The sequence below is a fragment of the Struthio camelus genome, chromosome 17 (genome assembly GCF_040807025.1).
Source record: "Struthio camelus isolate bStrCam1 chromosome 17, bStrCam1.hap1, whole genome shotgun sequence".
Taxonomy (NCBI): domain Eukaryota; kingdom Metazoa; phylum Chordata; class Aves; order Struthioniformes; family Struthionidae; genus Struthio; species Struthio camelus.
In genome coordinates, this window is record NC_090958.1 from 13,312,292 (window position 1) to 13,324,856 (window position 12,565).

General features: G+C 41.2%; 1 protein-coding gene across 3 annotated transcripts in view; it reads right to left on the minus strand.

Annotated features, from left to right (window-relative positions):
* EP400 (E1A binding protein p400) overlaps nt 1-12,376 on the minus strand; it is a 50,017-nt gene extending 37,641 nt beyond the window's left edge. The window contains exons 1-7 of one of the 3 annotated variants that reach the window (XM_068910955.1): nt 12,221-12,359; nt 8,901-10,254; nt 6,644-6,754; nt 2,644-2,728; nt 2,099-2,206; nt 1,011-1,390; nt 450-752 (exon numbers count right to left, since the gene is read on the minus strand). In XM_068910955.1, coding sequence (XP_068767056.1) covers nt 450-752; nt 1,011-1,390; nt 2,099-2,206; nt 2,644-2,728; nt 6,644-6,754; nt 8,901-10,223 — 2,310 coding nt within the window. In that variant the 5' untranslated portion in view covers nt 10,224-10,254; nt 12,221-12,359. Of the gene's footprint in view, nt 1-449; nt 753-1,010; nt 1,391-2,098; nt 2,207-2,643; nt 2,729-6,643; nt 6,755-8,900; nt 10,255-12,220 lie in introns of all 3 variants that reach the window. The other 2 variants (XM_068910956.1, XM_068910957.1) reach the window with 2 other exon arrangements.
* Nucleotides 12,377-12,565: the final 189 nt, after the last annotated feature.

Genomic DNA, 12,565 nt, shown 5'->3' on the forward strand with positions numbered 1-12,565 from the left:
AAATTGAATTCTGCAGCTGTATTTAACCAGAGAGAAACAAAAAAAAGGATAAAGGCATCTTCATTACTACTACTTCTTAATTTTTAGAAAAAACAAGTTCTCTATGAAGTTCCCATTAAATAAACAAAACAATACGTCTCCATTTTATTATATATATAAATAGGGCTGCAGCTGCCTTGAACGACTAGATAGAAACAACACAGTAGGAAGAGAAAGAATACAACTCTGTGAAGACTTGTTAGTCTTATTACTCATTAGCAGTGGCGACTTCAGCTTCTCTGAAATTCTCTAACTTCTGTGTAAAAGCAAAAACCAATCAGTTAAACTTCTAAAACACCACATACAGAAAACATCCCATCTTCATAATGCAACCACGTAACCTATCTGTGCGTTAACTGCTTATAAGTTCCTCCCTTCCAAAAAAAAAAAAAAAAAAAAAAGAATCTTACCAGCTTTACTTGCTCAGCAAGCTTGTCTTGAGAATTGTCCTGTGGTAATACTGCTGCATTCTGAGCTGGACTTTGTGTTTTAGGTGCTGCGGCTACTGCTAAGCCTGGGGGTTTTGAGGCAATAGGAGACAATGACTTGTTAGTTGCTGGAGAGGTTCTGTTTGTTTGTACTGGATATGTAGAAGGCGGAGTTGTGCCTGAGATGGTTGCTGGTGCGATGGATGAGGTAGGCGGTAGCGTATTTGCCGTAAGGCGCTGAGAAGACTGAGCAGGATCTGCAGATGGTCGTGTCAGAGTCACAGTCTGCCCAAGAAACATATTTGTTAGTGATGAGTTTAGCATTCGATACTGCATTAAAGCAAAATGTAATGCTGACCTAACTTTAATCCAGTAAAAAAATGTACACCTGCATTTTTGTAAAGAAAGGATTGTTGTTTGCAGGCTATGTCCAGCGGAGTTAAAAAATGTTACAATCTTTCACATATTTTCAGGAAGATAATATTGTTTTATTTTACTGCACGTTGAAACAGACATATTTTTACCCCAATAAAGCTCACATACCTGTTGCTGTATTGTAGCTTGTGGTTGTGACACTTGGTTTGGTGTCTGTCCTTGTACGTGGATTGCTGGCGGCACCTGCTGCTGAAGTGGTGCTGGAAGTGGAGCAGAAGTCAGGGGTACACCTTGGGGCTGGATCTTCACCTGAATCTGGGGCTGAGCTGGAGATTCCACTATCTGTGGTTGCTGCTGCGAAAGCTGCAGTGCTGCTGGGAGAGATGTCATGGGAACATTCGCAGGTTGCAGTCGCCCTGGCAGCTGCGGCGGTGGTGTATGCAAACTTGCTGCGTTCTGCACAGGAGGACCTTTAGATGGGTCGTACTGTTGTTGACTCTGTTTCTGTCCAGTTAGTTGTACGGTTTGAGGAGTGGGAGGCATCCCACCTACAAAGCAAGAAAAAACACACACAGATGAAATTAAAGGTCCAGTGTGCTTTACTAATACAAAGAGGAAATCAACTGCAAGTAGATTGATTTGTTACTTACTTTGCCACAAGACACCATCAATTGAAAATACCACATCACAATCACAAAGTAAACCACTATTACAATAAACAGCAAAGTTTTCCATGCACAGGACTACAACTAAAATTTGGAGCACAGCTATTATTAAAAAAAAAAAAAAAAGTCATTAAACGTCTTCTGAATTTCCTATACTTAAAAAGAAAAAAAGGAATGATGAGCTAACAGGAATTTAACCTAAAATAACGGCATCAAGTCTAAATAACATTTAGTTATTAACGGACTCGCTCTAACAAATGTTCTAAAACCTAGCATGACTACTGAATAAAAAAAAAAAACTGTCATGTATGCTGCAGGTTAGGAGGTTTCTTTTTCACAAACCATTGGCTCAGTTCCAGGATTCTCAGATTAACCATTTTGCATCAGCACCTGTGACGTATTTCCATGCCCACATGCACCTTTGGAGCCCGTCACTCAGCTCCTTAAACAAACCAGGCATTGCATACCAAGTATTAATTTACATGGAGTAGTATGTGGTGGGGCTAGGATCTTGGAAGCCCAAGTTTCTAGTCCCATCACTAACATCTCCTTGTTAAATTAATGTGCAATTGGCATGTGGTGACACAGTACCTTGTGCCGTTGGCATTAGCTGTTGAAGAGGAACTCCTGAAGCCACACCCGGATGCTGAAAAACCATCCCATGACGGCCCACTTCAATTCGTGGTCTCTTAGACGAATCTGTGATATTCAAATTCCATTTATGGCATGGTATAATGGAATGGGTTCAGTTTTACAAAGCAAACTACTACACATGATTTCAACATCAGCTCAGAAAGCTACGACTACTGTGCATGTGTAGCATTTATGAAGAACACGCTCCAAGGGCATAGTCCCTTTAACTTCACGTTGGCCATCTCCGATCTTCTTAGCCAGAATAACCAACCTAACAATGTTTCCATGCTTGCCAAATCCAGTCCTATGTATTGTGAGTGGAGCGCACTCTTCACACTGTACCATTCACAATAGATAGTGCTAACGATCTGGCAGTTTCCAAGGTGAGGCAAAACTGTACTTCAAGAGTTACTGAACAGTGGGCTCCTTTAACTGTTTGGAAAAAAACAAAACAAAACAAAACAAAACAAATTAAACTGAAATTCTGTTTGAGAGAAACATACCTGCTGGCACAAGTGCTTGTCTCTTAAGAGCTTCAATTTCTATGGTGTTCACAGTCCCCATAACAGGAGTTACAGTATGTGTTTGCTATTGGAAAAAGAAAGAAATCACAAAAGTTCAATCTGAGTAGGCTAGCATCAAGATGTAAGTTACAAGCAGATGTAAAGAGGCCACCAGAGAATGAATTCTTCGAAACAGTTGTACAATGAAGAAAATGAGACTGATCCAATATCTGCTAGAAATTTTGGGCCCATATTGCACTGATAGTTTTCCTTCGGTTTAAATTTCAAAACAGCAACTAAATTGATGAAGCTGATTATATATAATACACATTTGAATTTTTTTAACAAAACAGTATCAAACCCAAGAAAAAAGGATATGTGAAAAAGTAAACTTGGCCACAATTTTTGTGATTTCTGTTTTTATAAATGGAGGTTTTCATTAACGTATTACTCTTCATCATTTGCCTAATGCTGCAATGATGTCATAGCAACATATTCATATAGCATACAGCTGCAATAAAAAGCTGACAGGACAGAAATTAAACATTATGACTTCATTACAGGATTAAATAGAAGGGAAATTAGACGAGGAAAGAGCCTTTATGGATAAACTGTATCAAAACTAACAAGAAATAAAAATATGAAATAAGAGTCTACACATTTGTGAAAGATAATCCTTTTCATTCTGTGTAAAACATAGGTCAAACAGAAATTAATTCTCATCTTGAAGACAGTTTAAGCTTACTTGAGATTCTCCACCATGTCACTCTCATGACAGAGCTCTATGAGAGTTAGCCTTGAAATACTTCAGGAAAAACTGCTAAGACTCAAAAGATGAAATAAAAGAATCTCGCCAAGTTACAAGTTCCAATTCCAGTTTCCAGATGCTAGACTTGTATTTGTTTGCATAGCTAGCAAAAAAAATACCAAGAAGTAACTATATGCTGAGAAACACAATCTTCCTAAAAAGCTACTGTCACCTAAGAGCATATCAGAACTTACTACACATTTTGTCTGAGGATGAACGTCACATAACTATGACTGTGCTCGTCCATGAACAAGCAAGGAAGAGCACTATGAATACTGTGATGGAAAAGAAATCATAGGGCTTTGATTCAGCAAGTAGGAATCGTATTCAGGAAGATTATGCAGTGCATTAAAACTTTATTTTCGAATTATTACAATTAACACTGGTAAAGATGACAGAACCTAGATAAATCACTCAATACCAAATTCGGATGCCGATTTAGGTACGGGATTCTTGAAGAAGATGAGCTTGGATATATGATGACTTCCATGCTCTTTGGGCCCTGAGCACTACTGGCAAGTACTTAGTAATATCCAGCAGTGTTTGTACAAGCCCAGTTCTTTTCAGTGAGTTTTCAAGTCATATTTTTAAATCCTCCTCAATATTTAGCCATGATATATCCAATACTCTACTCTGACACTCAACATGAGAAAAATAATGGCTACCCATAGAAAGGGCTTAAAAGAGTCCATTAGAATATACAAAGAAGGCCTTTACATAAGTCCAAGACAATGAACTGATTTTACCACTCAAATTCTCTAAGCGTAATTTGCTCTTAAGAGCCTCCACAGTACACATGTACAGTAAAGGTTTTCCACAACTCTTGTGAAAATTTATTATGACAACAGCTTTTGTATCATTAAATATGTCCCTAACAAAGACAGCAATTTCCCAAAAGAAACTTCTTGCTTATTCACAGTTCTTTTCTTCTCCACCTTTACTAGAACTTCTACCAATGTAAATTAAGCCTAAGTAAACACCACTCTATACTGAGATAAACTGTAGTAGTCACAACCATGCCTTCAGTGTTTCTTCGAACAAGATCAATAGACAGACATCCTCACCTAAAATGACTGGGTTTAAAACATTTATTTTTGAACAGAATACATCTCATACTATTCAGATTTTACCAATAGCTAAGAGAAACAAATTTAACACTTTTGCTGCTGTGAGGGCATTTGTCGTGATTCTAGTGATACAGCCATACTGTTAAGATGTGAATTTTAGTTTTAAGAATATTTGACTCATATTCATCCTTAATGGTCAGCAGTTCACTGTCATATCACATTCAATATGAATTAAGCATTCAAATTTTTGTTTTCTCCCAAAGCAGATAGGCAGCTTATCTTATGTCCAATAGCCAACGTCTGGCAGAGCATCATGTACTTAGGCATTTACAGAACTATTCAAAATAACATCACAAAAATGTATTTTATACAACACTTCTGAATTAATTAACAAATCCAGCTTATTTGCTGTTTGCCTCAAATGAGTTCTGGGACATCAATCTAAGAAGATATGTTCTCCAAACTGCTTCCAATGCCTTTTATTTCATCTGCACGTTTGCTCTGGATGACTACATTCTCACCGTTTCAGGCTGCAGCCCCACTTTAGGATTTGTGACTAACATTTTCTTAAGCCTCCCACTTGTCTGCATTATCACCACCTGATTTAGGCTAGACACTTCAAAGAGCAAAGTTGACATGTTTTTATAAATTGCATTCACATACCACAAGGTATGCGGTAGACTAAAATTGTCCTAAGTTTAATTAAAATAACAGTTTTCCGGAGGTCATGATTATGCAGCATGTCCACAACAATCATCTTGAGTGCTGCACTTATGTACTTAAAATTGAATGACAATGCTCATCAGGACACATTACTTGTGTATAAGCAGTTACAAAGAGAAATATTTATGGGAACAGATGATACTTCCTGTTAAAAGTTTGTGCTAAAAGCTATTGTCACAGCTACGCAGAGTGTTTTGTATATGTCTAATATGCACCTTCCAGTTTCTCTACAACAGCTTTGAAATGCTATAGTACTTTGGAAACTACTTCATCATCGGTGTAGTTGGAACTTAACGATAAGCATAATTACTCTAAGAAATAACCTGATACAGTACTACACATTTTGAACAATTTAGATGAAGCCTGACTACCTAAGGAGACTTCCAAAACAAGTCAGCATTGGCCATAACAAAGCTCTGAGTGCAAGCCCCTTTACAAGCAATTCATTTGCAAAATATCGTAATGAATATTCCATTTGTTGTATATGGGCATATCATCAATTTTACATTTCTTTCAACTCTCCCTCTTCCAAAAACTAGATGAAGGTAGTGCAGACTGTATGGCTTTTATGCTAGAGACCAGGAATTCACCCTGTACCCATCTGCTATTTAAGTGTATGTAATTGAGCTAACAGGTAAGTATTTTAGCTGTAGGGGAACTAGTGCATATTACTTCTCCGGGTACATAAGCAATGGTGTCCCAATAACACAGCGCTGAGAGTAGTTGTATACCCACATACTAGCTTGAATCTAAAAGTCGCGTCATCAGTGATCCACAAAAATAGTGACCGATTACCACATTCTCCCTCTATTTTGTTCATTGTTCCCTCATTCAAAAATTTGTAAAAAGTACCTATAAAATAAAAATAAGCACTTCAGTTTCTTCTTGCTATCATTTATGGTAGAGCTAATGAGAAGGTGTTAGTTATTTTAAAAAAATTGGGAGAGGTGTTATAACTGTTATTTGAAATATTTCAGGGAAGGTAAAACCAATACCTTCTGCAGACCTACTCAAAACCTTTAATAAAGAAAGAAAAAAAAAGAAAAGAAATTTAGAAGAAATCCACAGTTACAACGCCACAGACAAAAGAACCCACACTACCGCTTCGCAGAAGGCACAAATGAACCAAATGCATTAGGGAAACAAAAGACAAACAAACCAAAGTGGAAACATTGAAGCTGAAAGTTAATGAAATAAGCCAGCAACTTTGAGACAAAGATTCAACTTCCTCAGTGCTCCATTAACACTGGTGCATTTTAAGATTGCAAAGATATTTTTTGTTTTGTTTAGATGATAAGGGATGGGCTCTTGGGAAAATTCTAATTCATCTAAGAAATACCAAATCTGAATGAAGAAAAAAAATCTGGGATGAAACTACATTTTTAGAACCATTGAAAAGTACCTGAAATGGTTGCTGCTGGGATGAAAAAGCAGCAGAAACATTTGGAGGAAGCTGGGTTGCTATAGCGACAGGAGTACCAGTCTGCCCATCCTTTCCTGTCACAACCTTTACCTGAGAGAAATATTTTGGGAAAAAAAAGAAGGGAGAATCATTTTCTTTTTAAAAGTTTTTCTTCTTCTTCTTTTTTTTTTTTTTTTTAAACTGTTCAACACACTCGTTTTTTACTGATGGTACCTCACTGAAGAGGGGATTATAAGTAAATGACCATCAGTGCAGCTTGGTTTGAACACAGGCAATTTTTGAAGAGTTCTGTTTCACTTTTAATAGCAGAACAGAGTAAGGCCTTGACTATCTATAGTGACCTCTCACCATGGGAAAGCTTCTCTTAAATGCAGTTCACATAAAAGCGTGGTTTAAGTTTAATGATTGCAGTTCCTAATGGACAACAAATCAGCATGACAGACAGTTTGAACTTAAGAGAGCCCCAACATTTATTTAAGCAATGAGCACAGCCACCATTCGCTCTCCCCTATTAATTCCCAAAGTGAACATCCTTTCCAGGCAAGGGATGAAGTGCATTGCTTTAGCAGAAAGTGATAAAGAGGGGGGAGGGGGAAATAAAAGAGAAGACGACAAAAAAATACAAAGAAAGAACATACTCAAAAAGATGTCGTAATCTTTCGAAAAGATTCATCATTTGCAAACACTCAAATGACTGACTTGTTGTTGCAGTCTGCAATATTTTCCAGCAGTTAAACTGACAAGCAGCTTTCACGAACAAGATGTTCCATCACAAGAAATTGTGAAGTACAGCAAACTCAAAACCCGAAAGACTGAGAGGCAGACTCTCAACTGATATAAATTGTAGTAGTACCACTGACTTCAATGAACCTATACAATTTACACCCACTAAAGATCTCAAAACATGCATGCTACAGTTAAAAATACCTGGTTGTCAGCTGACAAACATGCAAACCAACAAGAACATCTAAAAAATTTGACAAGATACAAGCCAAGTGAAAAAATTATTGGCTATCCATTGTCAATAACAGGCTAGTTTTTAAGTTACTAGATCTAGAAATAGATGATTCTTATAAATTCATCAGTAACTATCATAAACAGAAATGTATTTTCCTCATCAAGAACTTCAGACCACAAAACAACGAACAAGCTAAACTCCAGCTCTTACATAGTTAACATTTCCTGCAAATTCCAACTGAAGATATGACCACTAACGACTTACAACCAAGAGTCACCAATTTGCACTGAAGATACTGATTTATAATAGGTATTTCACAGCAATATGAGTTTCTTTACAGATTTTTTTTTAACAAACCCATAACTGTATACCCACACATATTTTCACAAATTTTAAAAGATATTTATGAGTGCCAAGTCATGCTAATTCATCGGTTATATCAGCACTGTTGCAACCACTTACCATACAACTGGTACACTCTGCACAAAAGAGACCCTGTTCCAGCACCCAAAGGGGTGCTGCAGGTCAAGACTAAAATGAATGGGAAGGCTGCACGGCACCTGTTTGTAGCAAGCTTATTTCAAGTCACTTGCCATTAATAAACAGTGAATTAAAGTAATTTAGCTATTTTAAACCTTTGTGTAAATAACATAAGTTAACTTTTTATTGTCCAGGATATAAGTGCTTTTTTTTTTTTTAAACTCTTTTAGGCTGCAATATATGCACAAAGTTCTAAGACAACCTAAATAAACTGATGCCTTACTGTGTATCCATATACATTGTGTGTCACATTATTAATGAGAATAATTAATTAGAATTCACAAGAGCCAAATAAAGGTTTAAACTCTTATGAGCCTTTTTGCTTTTTTTTTTTTGGTTTGTGTATGCCTAGTAAGTGAAATTTAATTTATGATACAGAATCATTCCCATAGCTTAAAACAGCTTCCACAGCAATGCCAAAGTCATTTGTGTTTTGTCGTACCAATTTCACACACAGGACTTGCATACTAAACTAGGACAACAAAAGCTCCTTTCACCTCTCTGAAGTGCTTTGCTTTTAAATACACACATCTGATTGCATGTTCAAACCAACTTGTAAGGTCACACTACCTAGCAAAACTGCATTCCCGCAAAGCATACATTTTAACAAAAATTGCAATACTTCTTTAAGGAAAAATGATTTTTCAGATACTTTCATATTATCTAATACTCCAGAATCCAGGTGCAACAACTTCCTCTACTCTTTTATCCCAAAACATTAACCAACAGATTTCTTACCTCATCATTGATAACCTCAGATTGTTCTTCCTCTTCCTCCTCCTCCAGATCCAAGTCATTTTGCCTAAGGTATGCTTGCAGTGGAACACAATGTTTCTTCTTAAAAGCTAAAAAGTCCATCATATTCCCTTGAAGATGTTGCAGGAAAAACAGTTCAATCAAACATTCCTTAAAAGTTTCCTTAAGCATTTCCATTTGTTTGTGGTGATGATCCAAACATTGTTTTCTCATCTGAGCAGTCTCTTGGTTGGCAGGAGGAATCTCCTCCAACTTTTTGGGTTGTTTTTTCATGGTCGTATTAACTGTAGGAGCAAGAGAAAGATTTGACAGTCCCTGTGGTACTGTGGCCCGTGAAGGACTTGTGGGAGGAGGTGGTGATGTCATTCCAAATGCACTAGGTCCTCCAACTCCTGCTATTAATCCACCAGAAGTCCTGTCATAGCCAATGGGTCTAGTCAACTGCTGACCTTGAAGCACTTGCTGCTGCTGTTGCATAAGCTGCCCTTGGATAATATTGCTGATTTGCGGTGGCAAGCTGGTAGTTGTAATATGACCTGGGCTAGTCAAAGACTGCATGTTTGCTCCACTAGCTACAGGACTTTGAGGGCCCAGATGATGAATGGTGCCACCAGACTGTGAGTGAGGTTGTGAAAGTCTGCGTTCTCTTACTGTAGCAGGAGTCCCAGAAGATGGAAGCTGCACTTGTGCTGCAGCTCCTTGAGCAATCTGTGCAATTCCTGGTCCTTCCTGACATACAAAGTGTCCACCATTCGAAGGACTCAAGCTGATTTGTCTCACAAGTACGCTAGCATCTACAAATCCTCTAGTGGGGCTCTGGCTGCACATACCCAGACCAGGGCCTGGGGCACCTGCCCGAACATTTGGTAATGTTTGCACAGGCACTGGGCTTGGCTGTGTAGGGCTTTGAGACTGAACTTGTTGAGGCAGCGGTGATGTAACTTGAATATATGATGGGGATCCATGCTCAAATCGCCTCTGCTGAGGACTAAACTGAAAACTCGGTGATGTTGGATTTGGAATTGGCAAAGGGGTAAGTGTTATCTGCTGGTTTCCTGAAGCTACTGGTCCAACGTTTTGCAGCGTGATGTTCACATTTTGCCCAGCTACTGGACTTCTGCTCATTATAAACTGCTGTATTTGGTAACTTGGGGACTGCGGTGCAGATGGGCTTGCTGAAGGCGCAAAAGAAGCTGCAGGGGACTGGGGTAAATTTGTCTGTTGCTCTTCTCCCTCACTGCCTGTGAAGGATCTGGACCTCTGGAGCTGACGCTGAGCATTCTGAGGACCATTACCATGGTGCATTATCACTGTTCTAGAGTTTTAACAGTATGTTCTAAAGAAATATACAAAAACAGAAATTCAGGGAAGATAAACATATTTCTGTAACTGAGAAAAACTACTAAAAAGAATACCTTCCAGTAAGCACTCAGTCACTGCCTTTGCAGTTACTTTAAAGTTTTGACATTATCAGTCAAGTTTTCTGAAATCCTCATCGCCACGAAAACTTACTTAAATCTCTCATCCATTTCTCTAGCTAACAAAATACTATTGAATAGTTTACAAATGATACAGTCCTCTTAAGCAGACAGATTGACTTTAAATAATTAAAAAATACTTTTTCCCTTTCTGTAGAACTCCAGAAATGAAAAGTCTCCACTATCAAATATATCTACTCCTTTCATGTTCATTATTCCCAGAGTTTCAATGTTTTAGCATTTAATACTATAGTCTCCAAAACACAGCAGTTATAAAAACGTAAAGTAGGTTTCATCGATAGCAACGAAAAATATTATGAAAAGCGGACATAGACTACTCAACTTTATTATTCTAACTATTGAAGAAAATATAAATGTGCCACGAAAGATCCCTTTTCCAAATGATCTGGAAGTCTGAAAAAATCTTGTACCTGATGTTTAATTCTGCATTCTCTTTCCTTCAGAACATTGACACTTTAAAAAGATAAAAATACATCCAAATCTAAATTTCATTCAAAATGTTTATTGAGCCAACCTTTCCAGAAATTAGAAAGCACTCTGGTTTTGAGGTTCAGTCATTTATATATTAAAAAAAAAAGTCCATCAAAAGGCACCGACCAGTAGACACAGTGCTAGGTGTCATGTAGCAGCAAAAGAAAAATGAACACTGACTTTTCTCAAAATTTCTCTCATATTTGGAAAACAATTGTTTCATTGTCAGCATTTCAGGCGAAACACAGACACGCATGGTGCCATTTGCCCTTGCTCCTAACTGCATTAACTCCCAACCCCTAGTTACAAGTGGCCATAGGCAGTATATATCACGATCGCAGCGCTAGAGGAAAGGTATGCGTGCAGTAATTGGATGTCCCGCTACTCTTCCGCTCCACACGGTGAAACACAACACAGATCTCCCATTCCCCTATGCCGGGTATCCCGGGCTACCTGCAGCAATCTGTTCAAGCCCTGGGGACGGGGAGAGTCCTTTCCAGGCCCTGAGGAAACGGTCCGCTTCCCAGGAGGGTGGAGAAGCAGCGCAGCGCTGTCACACACGTGCTGTCTAACCGGAGCGTGCAGAGGAGGAAAGGGGCTACCGGCGAGCGCAGGCTCTCACGCTCCGGGACCGAGCCCAGCTCTGCCCAGCCGGGGGTCGCGCACATCTCGGCACAGGTTTCCCCTCTCCTGGCCCTCAGGGCTCCAACCAGCTGAGGGGGGAGGGAAGAAAATCCACTCCTCACAGGCACCTTTTCCGAAAGATTTAACGATGCTGCAATACTTAGTGGCGTTGTGACTCTTTCATGACACTGATACCAAATAATTAAGATCCAAATGATATCGGCTATCGCTAGTAGCAAAGTCTTATTACTTTAATTGCCTGTACCTCGCTAACATTTACGGCCCGAGTGAAAACACGTAATTATACGCTGACAACGAAGCGCCGGCAGCGCGCCGCCGGCCGCGGGAGCTCCTTTTGTGCGCGCAAACCCAAGTGCGCCAAGGCGCCGGCCGCCGCTCGGCGGACCCCGCCGGGCCCCGCCGCCCGCCCCGCCGTCCCCCGCGGGTGCCCCGGGCGCAGCGGGAGGGGGCCCGGCGCCACCGCCGCCGCGGGCCCGGCCCGGCCCAGCGCCGCCGCGGGGCACGGCGCGGCGCGGCAGGCCCGTTCCGGCCGCCGCCGCCTCCGCCGCCGCCGCCGCCGCCACGACCGGCGCCGCCGGCCCGGCCTCGGGCCTGAGGCCTGCGGGGGGGGGGGGGGGGAGGTCAGGCGGAGCGGGGCCCAGCCCGGCCGCCCCCCGGCGCCCCCCGAGCCCGGCGGGCCCCACTTACCGCGGGCGCCGGGGCCAGACTTTCCATTCGCTCCTCACAGGAAGCGGGGGCGGGGGGCGGCCGGAGCGGCAGCCGCTACCAGCGCCGGCAGGAGACAAACCGCGCCTCCTGCGCCTCGCTCCAGCGCCAGGTGCGCTCTGCGCCTGCGCCGCCGCCCCGGCCGCGCTCCGCGCATGCGCCGCCCGCGGCGCCTGCGCGCGGCACCCGGTCGCTCCGCCCGCCGGGCCCGAGGCGGCCGAGGCGATGGCGGCGGCAGCGCCGCGGGCAGAAGCAGGACCCCGCAGCCGCGGCGCCGCGCTCAGCGGCCGAAATACTGGCGGTTTCCTTCTGCGTTCCTCCGCAGAA